General features: G+C 42.4%; 1 protein-coding gene across 2 annotated transcripts; it reads left to right on the top strand.

Annotated features, from left to right (window-relative positions):
* Nucleotides 1-618: 618 nt before the first annotated feature.
* On the top strand, nucleotides 619-17,886 carry gal3st2 (galactose-3-O-sulfotransferase 2). 2 transcript variants are annotated; one of them, XM_080771521.1, is made up of 4 exons: nucleotides 619-806; nucleotides 12,780-12,890; nucleotides 13,598-14,375; nucleotides 15,946-17,886. In XM_080771521.1, the coding sequence occupies exons 1-4, from the start codon at nucleotides 733-735 to the stop codon at nucleotides 16,912-16,914; spliced, it is 1,932 nt and encodes a 643-aa protein (XP_080627647.1). In that variant the 5' UTR covers nucleotides 619-732; the 3' UTR covers nucleotides 16,915-17,886. The 2 variants fall into 2 exon arrangements, with proteins under 2 accessions (XP_080627647.1, XP_080627648.1); XM_080771522.1 differs by lacking the exons at nucleotides 619-806; nucleotides 12,780-12,890 and adding an exon at nucleotides 13,142-13,154.
* Nucleotides 17,887-18,540: the final 654 nt, after the last annotated feature.

Here is an 18,540-nt window from a genome sequence, read left to right as displayed (position 1 = left end):
GTTTCCAGGCCATGACATTTTATAGTTTCTCACAGTAAAAATGTTGCTGGGCTAATATAATGACCACCCTTCCCCTTGCCTCGCAAAGTTTTATTATGGCTTGACGTGACGTGATATCATCCCGAAACAATGACATACACGTTAACCTCTGCCATGCCATGGCTGTCTGTGCAGCTGTGCTGTGCGTTATATTATAGGAGAACATGATATCCCAGATAGTACTTTCCCTAAACAAGTATAGCCTTAAGGCTAGTAGTGAGTGCGCTTTTGATGAAGTGATGGATGACATGGAACAGAAAGCCAAGTGCTTTTGTCATTGACTGAAACATCTCATGACAATAATGGACCACATCCTTTGTCCTCCTCTCTGTAACTGGGCAACCACATTGTCCCCCACTCCCCCCATCCACCTCTCTTCCCTCCTTCCCCTTCTTCATTCTCTTTTTGTGCTGCCTTTTGGGGTTTGGATGTATGGGCGAGGAGTGGGCGTCAGCCAGCCGATGGGTGACGGGATGGAGCGGGAGGAGTTCCGACTACTTCCGACGTGGGGGAATCCATCCAACCAACCACGAAATAGTGTGTGTGTGTGTGTTGTGTGTGAGAGAGACAGAGAAAGAGAGAGAGATAGGGAGTCGGGGGGTAGCAGGAAGATTCGGGAGTGAGTACTACAGGGACGGAGTTTTAGTTGGTAACTAGCGGGGTTTCGGGGCTCCCCCTCCCCGTCCGAGAGAGATGCCGCTCTCACCGAGGAAATCTATCAAGGAGCAGGCGTTCATGTCTCTGGCCGCGTCTCCAGCGTGCGTCTCGTAAGTGATATTTGTAGCCTAATTCTTTGGATTATTTGGATTTATGCATATTGCATGCCATCATTCTGGTCTGGATTTGTTTCAAACGCGGTTTAGATTCGATACTCTCTGACTGGCTAGGATAGATGCTTGTTCTGTCCAGTGCCAATGGATTATAGCGGTCATGGTCGCAGCCACATCAATTCATTCATATGTTGTTGTTTGAGAGAAGTTGCTGTTTGCTGTAGATTTACATTGTTTGAAATGTTTTGGAGAGCATGCATGCAGGCGCAATATTTTTTTCCCTTCTTCGCACGACGAGGGTGTCTCTCTCTAGACAGACTAAATTACAGAATGCTGCGCAACCTAATATGTTCCATGATGACCATTAGTTTGTGCACCCAACCATGCTCAAGTTGAATTACTTCAGAGTCAGACCAATGTAGTTCCAATGAGCGCAAGTTGCCACCTTTGAAACAGTCAAGTAGGCTATAGTTTATTGTATCGATTATTCTAATTGACGTTGACGTTAACCGTTGACACAACGATTTAACTGCAAAACTATTGCTAATTTAAAAGCCAATAAAATCGGAGATAGACATGGCACTTTTAATTCTGCACGAACGACTTAAACGGTAAAAATAGAGATATTTTATTTTTAATAACATTCATGGCGACTGGCGAGTGGCGAGGTCAAGTATAGGCAGTCGCCTATAACAAACAGACGTGCATGTTTGTTAAGGCATTTCATGCATTTATCTAACATTTTTAATGAATTGTTCTTTACTGGAACGCCAGAAAATTTGTTTAAAATGACATTGTAGTCTACCAGTCCAGTAGACTACAATGTACTACTCTGTACAATGTCATTCATGTATCATTGTGTAGTTAATTTGCATTGCATTTGATTTGCAATATAGCCTGCCATAGTGAAGGTGCATAGTGAAAGGAGACCGGGGAGAATTTTTGATAGCAGCAACATTTTTAATATAGGCTTTAGGCTACACTGCTGCAGCCACACATATTTCAATATTATATGAGGTAATTTATGTTTGAATACATGCAGGCAACTATAAATGTCAGTTTCAATGTCAGTCCAAGAACAAAACTTGTTTACAAACACATTGATGCTCTCCTGGTCAAAGCATGTCAGGGACATGCAGTGTTGAATTGCATGTAGTGGAGATGGCCTCTTTTCTCTTCTAATGGATTATAATGGATCAGAAACAAAGGGATTTCCCCAGGTAGGATACCTTAGACACTGCCTGAATCACACACCACAGCTAATCATCGGCATGGCTTTGCGTGGTATTTGAAACCTCTGTGCATAGAAAATGCACTCTCTCAGAGTAGACTGGCTGTATTCTGTACAAGCGAATGGTGCATTATTTGTTGCCTATATATAACCCATGTTGCGTTTGATGAACACAACTTTCTTTCTGAAAAGTGGTGCCTGCCAAGCACTTTCTTTTTGTGATGGGACTTATCTCACCCTCCTTGACCTTGCACACTCCTCGACAAGGACACAAGCCTCTGCTGGCGCTGTGTCCAGGACAGGTAACTTGGTCTGGAACAATAAACACATGCGCTGCTGTATAAACAAACGCTCCAGGTTTCCATGTCACGGGCCGTGATAGCGTATCACCCTTTGACTGACTGACTGAAGAATGAGGTGAGCTTCCACTCAGATAGGGTTTCTGATTTGGTGTCGTTTTTCACAGGAGTGATTTAAGGCAGACTGACACCTAGACAATCAGGCAGGCAGGTTGTGAGCGGAGCTGGGAAGGGGAACATGTTGCTACACATGTGTTCTGTTATGTTCTCCTGGTGAAACTCCTCACGGTCGGAGTGACTGCCAATGTCACGTGTATCAGGGGACACACGTGGTTGTCTACACACCAGTGGTTCCCAGTTAGGGTCCCCAAATTATGATTAGCTCAATGTGCAACATTATTTTCTCACTCAACAGTAAACAAACCGACGTACAGTATAAGTGTATGCTTGATGTTTCTTCCAGTTTAGGGGGAGTTTTTTGTTACCACTGTCGCAAAATTGTTTGCTCAGGGTGGGATCTCTGTCTGGTCTCTGCTCTACATATAAAGTGTCTTGAGACAGAATATACAGAGTATCTGCACATTTCTAAAATGACAATTTAAGGGCTGTTATTAAAGATCTTTTTAACAAGAAATTGGCCAAATTGTCAAATATTGCGTAAGAAAGTGTTAAACATTGTGAAAATGTTGGAGATCCATACCCCAGATGGCTATGCAATACCCGTTGTACCCGTGTCAGAGTACCCATTCCACCCATCTGTCTGTGTCCCTTTTATGGCCATAATTAGTTTCTATATTTGTCTGTCTGTGTCCCTTTATTCCTATATATATGCAGTCTTGTGTCGGGTATGCCAAAATATAAGTGTTGTGATCTCAGAACAAGCCAGCTCCATACATGGAGATATAGGGGTGATCAGGTCCAGAGCTTTTTGTGGCGGTTATGGACAACCGTGGGTCACGCCGGGGACACCGGGCAATGCACTCCCTGCGGTGGTGTGGAACGTGTGTGTCGAATTTATTGCTTGCTCAATGTCCCAATGGTCTTACTGTAAGTGAACAAAATATTACAGACGGATCATAAAACAGAGATTGTCGATAATTCTTCAAATTCATTGGGGTTGTGTGAGTTGCAGAAAGCAGAAATAGCTGTCTTGGGCAAAATGACAGGCCACAATGAACTGACATTGTATAAGCTGTTGTAGGTGCAATACACGTAGCACGGCAGTTCTCAGCGTCCATATCAATGTCCAATTGTTGAAAGTTAATTACTTTAGATAATACTTTCTGCCCAGTGATATCAGCATCCAGAGAGAGATTGTCTGGAGGTATTTTGGCCAGCCTAGAGGGCTTTCAAATGACCCCCAGCCCAGAGTACAGTATGCCCCAAGCCACTGCTGAGAATTCACTAAAGGCAAGGGGGGAGTCTGGAATTCTTCAAAAGACCAAGTTCTTACTGGTAGCTGCTCCTTAACTTTTGTTCCCATGGGGCAAGTTCACGTGTGTTTATGCACAGGTTTGCATGAAGGATGGACAGAAGATTGTCTTGGGAGGGAGCTCAGGCTGTAGTGCAGATGTCTTATTATAGCCGGAGGAAACGTGACTGTGTGGAATATTGTTCATACCACACTTCATACATTCCTTATGCCACATGTTTGCTGGGAAGATTTGTTTTTTACCCTCGCTCTGAGTTGGTCCCAAACAAACCCTGACCATTTTACTGTGCTGTTTGTACTGTGCACACTTGTTGCAGTAACGTGTGTGTGTGTGTGTGTGTGTGTGTGTGTGTGTGTGTGTGTGTGTGTGTGTGTGTGTTATGTAGAGAGAGAATAAGTCTTTTCAATTTCAAAAGTGCAGTTTGCATTTCTAAGTTAACACAACCCAGATGATGAGTAATCTCTCCTGCTCAGGAATGTTCGGAGTGTGTCTGGCCAGGAGGAGGGATGACGACCTGCTTCTTCTGATCTTAGAGAACCTTTTGCGTGTCTCGATAACAGCAGTGGTATTTCTACCATGTATAACTGCTGTTGTTGTCTCCTTATTGGACTTTTCATGTTTCTTTATGACATGTTTCTTTATTTCCTTATGACTCTACGCCAGTGTTTTTCAACCAGTTGTCCGGGGACCACCAGTGGTCCCCAGCTGAGCTAAATGATGGAAAGTTGGTAACCTAATAGGCCCTTATAGATCTTTAAATGAAACATTTTACTCAGTGGTAAATTATGTTAAACATCTGCATCACTTAATTTTCAAGAAGTCTACACAACTAGAGAATGTAGAAGAATTGTTATCTTGACCAATGTTTGCGTTTTATCTCTTCTAATGGTACCACTACCAACATCAATATGGCATGGAATTGTGGACAAAATCTTAGCCACCGACAACAAAATATTCTTTAGTTTTAGGTCTGAGAGGCTAAATGTCATCAAATGGTGGTCCGTAGATCACATTCCGAATAAATAATGGTCCTTGATATGAAAATGATTGAAAACCACTGCTCTACGGCGCTACCTGCAAAAAGCTAAATGAAAAATAATTTCACCCACTTGACCCATTTCGACCCACCGTCATGAAATTCCTGGAAATATTTTGAAAAACAAACATTTTCCAGTCCTGGAAAATGTTAGAATGTATCAAGTGTCCTGGAAAAATGTTTGGCTATTCATTGTTTTTGGCTATTGATTTTGTTAAAAAAAAAGAACTTTTTCCAAAGTCGTTATTTGCCAAATGGGCAGCGTGATTGCAGCCTAATGTTTTCCAGTAAGTGGCAAAAATAACAGATCTACAAGCTCACGACGTGCTGCAGCGTGATCCTATGCCCTAGGACAGGTGGCGTAGCAAATACTTGCAAAACATTTTGAATAGAATGATAGCATTCTATATTATATGCTTTATTGTTGAATCTGGAAATTGTTTTACATATTCTGGAAAAGTTTTGGAAATTAAGTGGTAAACATTTATGGGAACACTGCTGTACACTTGTGATGTGGCATTGAAAACCAGATGCCCTTTTTGGGGTGCTATGTAGGCTATACATTATTTATGGGTGCTTTACTCTTTAAGGAAGCCTCTGAAATAGAAGGGGAAAGGGAGGGTTACTTTACAAAATAACGCATACTGTATGCAAACAAGAACCAGATATTTGTTTATGCTTGTGTAAAAGTGGTAGTTTGCTACCGAGTACAAATAGCCGATCTGCCAGCTCACAAGCTTGTAGTTTGTAGTGAGCTTGTAGATTCGATTTTTAATGCATTTTCAGCTATATGACATGCCCAAAATAGAGACGCCACAAAAGGTCAAATAATGGCAAATATATTGACCAGACTGATATCGGGCTAAATTAACTGACGTGATCTTATTGACACAGATTCTGTGTATTTTCTTAGCTTTCTTTTGTTTTGTTGACTTGAAAACATAATCAAGATCAAATCTAAAAATATATATGCATTTAAATGAGTGGTTCTCAAGGGGACACAGATTAAAGGGACACTTCACCCTTTTTTTTTTTGATATTTTAGATTATCCTCACACTGCAGCTAGACCAGCCCCAAGACACAGTCGTCACGGATACTGGGGTCTTTTTGATTGATTGATTGATTGAAACATTTATTTATTTTAACTAACTTCACAAGTTACAACACAGCTTTGGACGCACATATAGACAGTATGTGCTGTCTATAGACACTATTCTATCTACTCGTCTTATATGGTTATATACATGTAGAAAAAGTATCTGAAAGAAATAAACAATTCTAAATCTAGACTATTGCAAAGAGTTATGCAAACAGTGCAACGTATTATGCAAAGTAAGTAAATTAAACGGCACCAAATTACAGTACAGTAGGCCTAGCCTAGTGCATCCATGGGACCCCCAGTTCCACGGATGGGTCCATTATCAATAATTTAAAAGTTAGTCAATCTGTAAATTAGCCTTGCTGTTTGAAATAAATAAATAAATAAAAAACACTTGAGAATATATAGGAGTCATACATTTATAGCTGCATAGACAATATGTAATTAAAAATGTTGCAGTGTACATAGAATATTCTTTTATTTGAATACAATCATAGTTTCATATGAAAGAGATTGCTATCTAGTTGTTTTTCTGTTTTTCATTCAGACCAGTGAATGTGGAGGCCGCTGACCTGACAGCTCCTTCCTTGACACAGACATATAGCCGGATGTCAGGGGAATGCCTGAGATCCGCCTGCAATCAAGCTTTATCTCTTCTATCTTCCTTCCTGTATAATATATTTTGTAACTGCAAATCATTTCACCTATTGTTCTCCTCTAAACTTACAAACTGACAATAACTGAACCAGATATTTTATACAAAGAAAGTGGCTATCATCACCGTTATACACTGATTTGGCAGAACATTGTGGCATTGTACACGCTTTATATTGCTTACACATTACAATTTGAGGAACCAAAAGCATAGATAGAATGTTACTATTGTTTACTTCTAGGTGGAATATTGAATCAAGCCGCAATGCATGCATACTGCTTACCTGTATGTTTATTTTGAGTGAATGGTTGGGAATAGAGATTTTTGCATACTGTCATTCCAATGCACTGGCTTTTAGAAGACATTCTTGTGGAAGTAAAAAGAAAAAAACGTACTGCATTACAGTGTCCTTTTCCATTGTAAGATGGAAGGTTGTAGGTAGGTGGAACAAGCCTTGGGACACCCCAGTGTCCGTGACGACTGTGTCTTGGGGCTGGTCTAGCTGCAGTGTGAGGAGAGGGGTTATCAGAGCCACTCGGATAATCTAAAATATCTAAAACCAGACATTACACAAAAAATAACGCCAGGAAAGTGTTCTAAATCTTATAAAGGTCATTGATATATATTTTTTTGCAAAAAGTGTGAAATGTCCCTTTAATATAATATTCTGTGCCACTACATGAACTGTAATCCCTTCTTTCATTTCAATGCGCTAGTCAGGCTGCATTACGAGCCTATTTGCCTGGACCGTTAGACCACCCCGGGCCCTGATTACATGGCTGTAAACTGACTCTCTGGACGCCCAGGGTCAGAGTTGAACTGACACTCTGTAGCCCCAGGGTCAGAGTTGAAAACAATTGATCTATCAATGTTTCCCAAACACTGGGTCCCATTTATGGGTCCAATTTATTATTTTGTTTCCTACATTTAGTTTTTAATTATTATTACTTACGCAAGCAGAGCGCGCAAGTACTGCGTTCGGCTGGGTATGTATGTCGGTGCTGTCCACCGGCCAATTAGGGACCATGTCGGAGTAAGAATGGTGGTCCCTTATTGGCCGGTGGACGTGTAACCAAGGTACGTTTCAGAGTTGGTATAAGGTCAATAGCGGGTCTAAAAGATTTAGAACAGCAGTTGTAATAGACATTAGTTGGTAGCAGTACTTTGCAGTACAAGTAGGTCATGTATGGCCTACTTGTGTGCAAGGTGCAAGTTGTCACCTCGACAAAGTGCATTTCTAGTTTCAAAACGTTTTCACAGAACAATCCCCTAAAAAATATATTTTTCCAATAATTTCATGAAAACAAGAAAAATCTAAGAAATTCTATAAATTAAAAAGCAAATGTTTAAAAAGTAGTGAAAATAGCCGATCTACAAGCTCGCAACGCGGCACGAAGCGTCGCATTGTGCGCTTGCAGATCTGCCATTTTCATCAGTTTGAGTTCCCACCATCTCAACTCCAAAGAGGCCTGACGCCGATTCTAAAATGCCTTCTAAATCCTGACCTAAGTTTTCTGAAAAACTTCAAATATTTATATGGCAGCATCAAATATGAATACTGTACATACTGTACAGAACCCTAAGAGGGGTTTCCGCCCAGAAGGGTTAGAACACCAAAAGGGGTTCCCGCCCAGAATGGGATAAATCACAGCAAAACATTGAAACTGACGCTCAAAAAAGGCGTCACCTACAGTATACAGTAAATCACTCAAACAGGCAAAGCACGCCCCACAGACACATTCAGACATTGTTGGTTACGTTGCTCGGCACGAGTTGTTTACATGTGTTTATAATGTGAATGCTGTTTGTCTTTGTCTCTGTGCGACTGTAACGGGAATCATCTGTCTGCCATGCGCGACCAGGATTTACACATCTCCGCTAAATGTGGAGGAGGAGGTCTGGGTCAGGGCTGTATCTGTCGCTTAAACAGGGTGTGTGATGGCTCTCTCTCTCTCTCCGTCTCTTTCTTTCTCCATGTGGTTGTGATAATGGACCTGCCACATATTCTTTAAGCCAGTGTCTCTGCATTTCCATTTAGACTGTGGCTGCCGCCTTGGCGCCGAGCGCCACCGCGTTTAGAGAGCGTCGACTGCGATGAAACCCCGGGGGCCATGACGACTCCACTAGTGGTTCCGCCCCTTCTTCTTCAGCTCATTGTTGAAAGATGTAGGAATGAGTTGGCCTTGACTGGCCCCCTTCGAGGTACTGCTGCAACTCTGATTTCCATTCATTTGCATTTATTCTGGCATTAATGGCCTCAGTGAAACGGGCTCCTCGATTACTAAGTCTGTGCAGAGTGTATTTGTGTGAAACTCGATAGTTTTTTGTGGTTTTTCAGGCTGTGGGTTTGAACATGTGAGTAGCTTTGGGAAATGGAACAAAGAGGTGTGGGCGCGTGCGGGCCGTGCGCATGCGGGGAGCTTTGTCAGAGTCGTGTGTGTGCGTGCGCATGTGTGTGTGTGTAGAGCATTTACCCACAGCTGTTAAGTGCTTCCAGGACTCTGTGGCACACAAAAAAAGAAAAAGGTGCACACCCACATACGTACTACGTTATCCACAACCTTGGCAGAGAAATGCCAGTATCTGTCCAACAACTGCCCGTGAACCTATTCTGAAAGAGAGAGCTAGGACGCTATTCAGAGAAAATGAACAATGAATCAGCGTGTCTTGGTCTGCTGAGCATGTGTGTGCTCATGAGAAGGTCACAGAGAGAGAGGCAAGTAGATTGTTTGCTGGCAAGCAGTTGTGAATAGACAATGTTGTTTTCGGGTATACTGTAGCTGTGGGTTGGACAGTGAGTCCAGTAAAATGGAAACTTCATTTCAGACTAGATAGATGGTTCCCCCCTGACTTAGACCTGGAATAAGCTCAGAGTGTAGAAGGTTAGGCTGTGCAGTCTCTCTGCGAGTTTCACCATCTCACACTCCCTCACACTAGTAATTTCTTGGCTCTAAACCAGGGGTTCCCAAACTGTGGTGCGCGAACACCCTCTAGGGCAGGCCTGTCGAACCCATTTTGGGGTGAGGGCCGCATTGGTCAAAAGGTCACTAGATGTGGGCCAGAACCAGTTGCGGACCCGTGCGTGACATGAAAAGCGGTTTTATGGTACAATTTAACACAAACTGCAAAATGCCATAAAACACTGTTGTAAGGAGATGTATAAAGAAGCTGTGGGAGTATACAGCAGCTGCATGTCTCTCAGTGCGGTGACATTCTGTGATATTTGCCATAATCATATTCAAAATGCCAAATACAAGACTGAGCGTTTTGGGTGCGTCAGCTAGGTCAGGAGGTAACAGCTGGGGGCTGCTCTAAACCATTGGTTCCCAAACTTTTCAGGCTGAGACCCAAAAGAGAGATTTGATGTTTGCCCGGGACCCAAACTAGTGAAAATCATCATCATTTTTCGACCGCGGTCGAGATCATGGATTCCACAATGCCAGACTTCCCGGTCCTTCATTGCCACCCCCAGTTCCTGCCTACTGAAAATGTGTCCCTAGCGATGACATCAGGGAACGACAGCTTTCTACCTCTGGTCCGCCCTGAGGCAGGACTCCAGAGAAGAAGGGAAGATACTGTATAACCTCATTGTCAGCTCTGTAGCAGTGGCCGGAAAACTGCGCTCTTCTGGATCGTACCAGTGAAGAAACATGGGGAAGGTTGCCGTATATTAGATTAGTCGATGGGTGGCTCTTCCAAGACAGATTTTGTGCTCTCATTAGAAGGCGGGTGTAAGTGACATCCAACCGATTCTCTTGTTTCTTTGAAAGTGTCCATGTCTCGGAGCCATAGAGTAGAATCGTCTCAACGGTCGTCCTAAATATTTTTACTTTTAACATCTTACTAAGCTGGGATGACCAGATCTTATGCATGTCATTGCATGATTGCTGACCAGGTCATACCCTTCCTAGTTTGAAAGTCCCCCGTTTCAGAGGAGTGAAAATAGCAGATGAATAGCAGATCAACCCGTTTCAGAGAAGTGAAAATAACGTGTCGCTTCGTGCCGTGTTGTGCTCTTGTAGATCGGCTATTTTCACTACTTTTTAACCCATTTTTGACTGAGGCCGATTCTAAAAACACCTTTTAAATCCTGACCTAAGTTTTCTGAGAATCGTTTTTTGAATAATGTACATACTGTAACTGTACAGAACCCCAAGAGGGGTTCCCGTCCAGAAGGGTTAGTTGGAACACCAAAAGGGGTTCCCGCCCAGAATTAGTTTGGAATTTTTTAGATTTTCTTTTATTTCTAAACGAAGAAGAAGAAAAACGATATACTGTATATAGTATGCATACTATTTATGCATGCATGCATACATTTATAAAATTTGCATGCATGCATACATTTATAAAATGTATTTATATGCATGCATGGGAAACAGTGCTCTAGTCTAGACTGACTTTCTTTTATTTTTTAATGTTATTTAAGGGGTATTGTGTTGATCTCAACGGATATGTTAAGGCGAGACAGACAGATGGGAACAGTCCCTCAACGTTTAGTTAAGTCCCAGCTGAGCTAATTAGTGTCCTATTACTGAAAGGAAGACTGAGCTCCCTCGTTCACTCACTGACCTCCATTGTTTGAGACTGAGATAACGGAGTAACGTGGCAAACTGCTCTCTCTCTCTCTCTCTCTCCTCTCTCTGTGTCAAATGCAAGTAGGTCTCTCGCTCTCTGTCAAATGCAAGTAGGTCTTACTGTTGTGCACAATTGTGCAGATTCTTTCACTGAAGAAAACCATACTGATCATGTTTCAGGTGCTTATTAAAGGCCTATTCATGCTCCAGTTTTAGGTGAAAAGGTGTATAGAGATGTGTTTGGGGTGAGCGGTGAATCGCTTACCATCGTGGCGTGATGTCATGTTGTAGTTTTCGGTACAAAAACTGGAGTATGAATAGGCCTTTAGTCAGATAAGTTTGAAAAACATGAAATGAAAAACGTACAATACTCATTTTAGTGACCAGACCAACCTCCAGTCTACAGGCTGTGCTGTAGACAGCATCACTGCTGGGATTTCCTTTACCTCTCACGGGGAACATGCAAAGAAGACAAGATTTAATCTTCATTTAGTCATCATTGTGGTGCTGTGTATCTCTGCATTCAACAGCATCACTCTTGGCCTTCATGTACCCTCAGTGACGCTACATGGCCGCTAGCTAAGTCGCTGTGTTTGTGTGTGTAATCATCCAGCCCTTCTGGTGAACTCTGATGAGTAATATTACACTTGTTAATGCATGACATACCAAATCAACCACAAAAGTACTGCTGAAGCTTATTTTTAGCGCATTTCTGCCTCATTACCGTGTATGTAGTTTAGAGTCGTTTTGTGGAGCAAGCCATTGTTCATGTTTTCCTTTTTTCCTGCCCTATAAATGTATGGTTTGCACACCTAACGGAGCACTGTAGATTATGAACTACTGAACACGCATTAACACAAAATTAGCCCTGCTGTTCCTATTTTGGGCATGTCAAGACTCATTATAGGCAATACAATTACGAAAATACCAGCTCTACAAGTTCACAACCTGTCGCACAACGTGGAATAGTGGCAGCAGTTTATGTGACTGACTTGGTGTGGTACTGTGGTACTGTAAATTATTGAGTCGCTTCAGTTGTGCTCATGCTGTGCTGTGTGCGTCGTACAGTTTGCTGCACACAGAATCATCATATTCATATTCAACGATACAAGACGACAGCTATTTCAGTTCAAAGACTAGGTATGACAGCTGCCAATGCCATGCGGAAACGCAACAGGATTAAAAATACATTGCCAAAGACGACTTCACCACTTTCAACATATAATTGGTCCCCACTAATGTTCATGATAAAATAGCATTTCTTTCTATGCAACCCTGTAAAAAGAACCTTTTTTGAAGTGTGGCACTATTAAACACACCCTACAATAAGACAAGTAGACAACAGACCTCCACTGGTAGAAAAAGGAAAATGAAATATAAGCAATCAGAATCGTATATTATGTCATGATTGTCATCTTGCTGAACTGATTCATTTGGGGATACATTCTTCGTCCAAATGAATGGCCTTTTGTGTTCTTTGCATTTTTGTAGACATCATTCATAAAACAATTTGTGTCGCAATGAAATCAAGTCATGCTGTGAGACATTTCATTTCAGACTCAAACTGAGCAGATTAGCATTTCTATAAATAACACCCTGCTACATTGTTTTTCATTTGCTGTGCCTTGTGTGCCCCCTGCAGGCGGCTGAAGGGAGTGCTGTGCAGTCACCTGCGCTCTCTCTGGACGATGCTCATGGTGCTCACGGTGGTGTGCGTGGCCATTCAGATCATTGGAGTGGTGAAACAGTCCAGGTAACTAACCAATCAGATCATTGGAGTGGTGAAACAGTCCAGGTAACTAACCAATCAGATCATTGGAGTGGTGAAACAGTCCAGGTAACTAACTAACCAATCAGATCATTGGAGCGGTGAAACAGTCCAGGTAACTAACTAACCCATCAGATCATTGGAGTGGTGAAACAGTCCAGGTAACTAACCAATCAGATCATTGGAGTGGTGAAACAGTCCAGGTAACTAACTAACCAATCAGATCATTGGAGTGGTGAAACAGTCCAGGTAACTAACTAGGTCATACATAGGCAACTGTCGGCCTAAAAGTTACTTTTCAGTATTCTAATTCAAAAATAGCAAAAATAATTCAGTATTTCAATTCAAATATAGCAAAAATAGCTGATTTACAAGCTCATATAGATTGGCGATTTTTTGCTATGACAGAAATGTGGGTCCATTTGGTTATCATTTAGCTGGGGACCACCTGGAACCCAGCCAGGGACCACTGGTGATCCCTGGACCACTGGTTGAGAACCACAGGTCTATATGAAGATAAGGTTGAAGTGCTCCTTTTAACGGAAATGTAAACATAAGCTTTGCCAAGCAAATCTGATGACATTATATATTTTATCAAAAGTGTGCATGTACAACAGTCTCTGTTGGTATTACTTAAATCATCACAACGCATGAATTTTTGACTATATTCATTTCCCGCTGTCTTCTTCAAGGAATGGCAAACTGATAAATGATAGACTCCTGAACTTGAAGTTCACCGCTGGCATCCATCGCCCACTGCCTACTTTAGACTGGCGCACTGTTTACCAAGAGGAACTGAAGTCTGTAGGATCATTGGAGAGAGGCTTCCCAAGGACGGAAGAACACACCAAGGAGGATGAGGGGCAGCTTGTGGTAGTCCGATATCCAAAGTCTTCGAATGATGTCCTATCGCGGCATGACGATGAATCCCAAAGCAAGACCGTAGATCCTCCGACGGAAGCAAGTAAAGTTGGAGCTGGAAATGTGGTCCCATCTGTAGACGCGGTGCCACATGGAGACAAGTTGGACACGGGACTCAAAGGTTCAGCAGCTCTCCGCCACGAGTGGATGACGTTTCACAAAACGGGGAAGGTAGCAGCTGAGGAGCCCAAGAGTTTAAGCAAGCTCTCTGGTCCGAGCTCCTCCAGCGCCCACCGCGGTGGCCCAGTCCTCGACGGCCCGGTCCTCGAACACAGGCTCAGTACGGTCGCACCCGTGATCCCGAGCACGTGTCGGCCAAAGAACCACCTCGCGTTCCTCAAGACACACAAGACGGCCAGCAGCACCATCCTCAACATCCTGTATCGCTACGGCGACGGCAACAACCTGACCTTTGCCCTGCCGCTGAACAAGCACAGCCAGCTGTTCTACCCGTACTCCTTCGCCTCCCACTTTGTGGAGGGCGTCCGCAACAGAAGTGTGAGGGAGTTCAACATCATATGCAACCACATGCGCTTTAAGAAGTCTGAGGTGAGCACAATTACAAACAATTTATTCATTTATTTTTCTAGTGTTACTGATTTAAAATACTGTATGTATGTGTATGGGCACTACACCCTTTTCTTAGGATTACACTGTACACACTCAGCTTAAGGGTCTTTTCAAACGGGGAGCAATTGCAATGCAGACGTTGTCGTCTGGATCAACGACACGTCTGCTCATGAGAGGTGCGACTTGCGTAGCATAAAGCTGGAAATAAAGTGGATTGGATTGAAAGCTCAACACAATCCAGGTCTAGTCAGTCGCGGGCGTGTGCACGAAACGATGTGTGTGACAATTTTACAGGACCACGTGAGTCACCCTGCAACTTCTCCGTGCGTACAAAATAAACACACGCCTCTCATTGAAAATTAATTACTAGGCATATCAGTCGCTGCCCGTCTGAAAAGGCCTTATAGGACAACTTTAGTTTTTTTCAACCAAGGTTCATGTTTTAGGTTGTTATTAGAGAAAGTAAAAGATGAGTGTTAATTTTTCTTCATTTGCTGCTTTCTTTCGTTTTAGGGATTTTAGCGTTTTTTCACAGGGGGGCGGGGGAATTCGAGCATGGGGCTAAATATGTATTTCTTTACAAAATATTATTGGGCGATTTTGTATTATTTACTACAGTCCTAATATACCCCAGGAAATTACATATGGCCACGGAGGATCACAGGATCTACTGAATGTGAAGGAGGCCTACTGGGGGGAACACACTGTGTTATAGGCTCAATATGTCAGTTTGACACATTCAGTAGATCTCGTGATCTTTTGTGGCCAGGTGTAATTTCTTGGGGTCTAGTAGGACTAGAGTAAATAAATACATATTTAGCCCCATGCTCGAATGCCCCCACCCCTCTGTCAAAAACCGCTAAAATCCCTAAAACGAAAGAAAGCAGCAAATGAAGAAAAATTAGAGGCGTGTGTTTATTTTGTACGCACTGAGAAGTTGCAGGGTGACTCACATGGCCCTGTAAAATTGTCACACACATGCTCGTTTCGTGGACACTCCCGTGATGAAGAAAGCAGCAAATGAAGAAAAATTAACACTCATCTTTTACTTTCTCTAATAACAACTTACAACATGAACCTTGGTTGAAAAAAACTAAAGTTGTCCTTTAACTCTTAGCAATTGGTTACAAACTTACATCAGAACATTTTTGGTGTTGGTGTTAGCAGTGCATCCTCAGTCATCCTCAGTGTTGCCAATTCTTGTGAGAGAAATAAGCCAACCCACCCCCCAAAACAAGCCAACTCTTGGCCCAATAATATTGCCATATAATACTAATAACTAAATATTTGATGCATTTATGTCTATAATTATGAATGTTTTGGTCATTTATTATACTATTCCACTCATAGTTGAGACACCAGACCGATTCTGTCACTCAATATGATTCATACCCCACCCTATAGTATATTTATAGTATATACATCAAAGAAATGTTGGCTTGTTTGATATCCAAAACAAGCCACCGGATTTTTAATACAAGACAACTTTGGCGGGAAACAAGCGGACTTGGCAACCCTGGTCATCCTTCACCTTGTCATGTCTCCTCAGGTGGAAAAGGTGATGCCTCCAGACACCTTCTACTTTTCCATCCTGAGGCATCCGGTAGCCATGATGGAGTCAATCTACATCTACTACAAGAGCATCGCGGCCTTCGCCAAGACTCGCAGCTTGGACGACTTCCTCAGTAACGGCACGCGCCACTTCAATACGTCCCAGGCCATTAATAACTACGCCCACAACCTCCTCGCTTTTGACTTCGGCTTCGACAACAGCGCGACAGAGGACAGTCCCGACCTTGGGGAGAGAGCCAGCTATGCCATCGCAGCTATCGAGCGGGATTTTAACGTCGTGTTGATTTCGGAATACTTTGACGAGTCCATGATCTTGTTGAGGCACGCTCTCTGCTGGTCTCTGGACGATGTCGTTTCCTTTAAGCTCAACAGTCGTAACGAGCGGACGCGTCGCACGCTTTCCCCAGAGACCGCGGACAAGATTAAACGTTGGAACGCTTTAGACTGGAGGCTCTACGTGCACTTCAACGCCACCTTCTGGCGGAGAGTGGACACTGTGATGGGGCGAGAGCAGATGAGATGGGAAGTAAGTCTTTTGCAAGAGCGACGGGAACAGCTAGCGAAAACCTGCCTCAAAGACGGCGCGGCGGTGGACCCTTCGAAGATAAAGGACGCCGGATTGAAGCCGTTCCAATACGGGCAGGCTGTCATTCAGGGCTATAACTTGAACCCGGGGCTGGCGGGGCCCACTCTGACACGATGTCAGAACCTTATCACTCCGGAGCTGCAGTACACGGACGCTCTTTATTCCAAGCAGTTCCCCGTGCTCACAGCTCGTCTTAAAGAAGCGGCGCAGAAAAAGGCTGCGTCACAGAGTGGTAATAGAGTGGCGAACTTGTTTGAACGTGAACCCCGCTACAGGAGAACTGTATGGCACAAAGAGCTAAGTATCCCAAACCAGAAAAGCCTATTTATTGCGAATTCAAATAACAGAAATATGCCATGAGCGGTAGTGTCTGATTATTATTTATGGGACTGTTCAGATGTAATTTGGTCTCTCTGAGCATTTTGGTTTAGTACTGGTTACTCAAGACACTGTTCATTGGTCTAAAATCTTTATTGCACAAGGGGAATTTCTGGGTACTAGCTTGTCAAAGATTGGTGAAGTGATTAACATATTTGTAATATCAACTTAAAAGTTGAATTAATGAATGAAATAAGACATGCTCAGTCTAAAAAAAATAAGAAAAGAAAATCTTTAGTTTGGATTATTAAGGTTGACGCGAGACCAAATGCTATTTATTTCTGATGACTTGAGGGTTTGTACAGTAAAGAGTGAAAGTCCATGTGTATTTCCCCTGCCTCCGTCTTGCCTTCAAATACCTCAGTACTGTTTTCCCTCAGTGATGCTTTGAATGTGTTGTGGATTTATTTTCATATTCTTTAGAGCCAGCCCTGGGAGCAGTGCCGAAAACATATGGTAACAAAAGGACAATATTTCAAGGTTTGTTCCTTAAACTCATAGGAAAGAAATCACTTGAGACATCTCAAAGTCATGGAATCTCTGCACGTTCACTGGTGTTTATTGTTTTTTGTGAAGATCATGTACTTAACATCGAATTAATTAGCAGATAAACGGATATCCTTTCTATTTTCAGAGAGAGATTATTATTTGGAAAATGTTCTAGTTCTTTTTTCTTTTTGTACAATTTAATGTATGCTGTGTCCCAAGACTTTACTGCACTTTAGTTTGCTGAAAACAAATGATTTGTGTATGATAATCGAGCTAGAGGAAATCTGATTTATTATTTTGATGATTTGTCTTTGTACTGCAAGAGATGACATGACATGTTTTTTTTGTTTTTTAGGATGGGAGGGTCCATGTCTATACTGTATATATGTGATTTTCATAATGTTCTCATGAACACACTGTTGCCACTCAAATTGGGATCTGAAATCATTAAAAGATTAATCCAATGGCCTAGGTTTTCATCTGACTTCTATTGCACCCCTTTGGTGTCACACTTATAGTTTGTGATTATGCTACAGATTTACAGGTTCTGATCAGATGCCTGGGGAATACCATGACTGCAAAATGAAAGATCTACAGCAAGTAGGTTAAATGTATTTGGTTGAATATGAGCTTTTTTTTTTTTTTTTACTTATTTTACTATTGCCATTCAGGATGGATAGAATGGAATAGATGCAGAAAGTGAGACGCGATCTTGAAAATCTATGGAGCAAATTAGTCACAGGCTGTCTTGTTCGCCACTATAATGGTGTAATTTGTGACATTTGGTACAATGTTGAGGTGTAGGCTAAATCTACCTGGGCATGATGTATGTCTTAATACTTAATATTAGACTGATTGTTATGCACAGGTTGCTTGCTCTACAACCCAATGTCCTAAAGTTTAACATTGTTTAAAGGCGATGATTATCAACCCCACAATCTAATCGCCTATTCTAATACTAGAGCGGTAACTGTTGGGCACTGGCCTACTTGGAACGATGCAAGTTGGAAATGCATGCCCCACCCAGTTATGTCCGTTTCCCTTTTATCAGGCAAGCCCAAATGTGGAGTCTATGCAGAACGTCAGAACATCATTGTGATGTCAGAACAGGCCCAATCT

The sequence above is a fragment of the Protomyctophum bolini genome, assembly GCF_963924005.1.
Source record: "Protomyctophum bolini genome assembly, chromosome: 9".
Lineage (NCBI taxonomy): Eukaryota > Metazoa > Chordata > Actinopteri > Myctophiformes > Myctophidae > Protomyctophum > Protomyctophum bolini.
The sequence above is the reverse complement of the archived record's forward strand: the minus strand, read 5'-3'. Positions and strand labels throughout refer to the sequence as shown.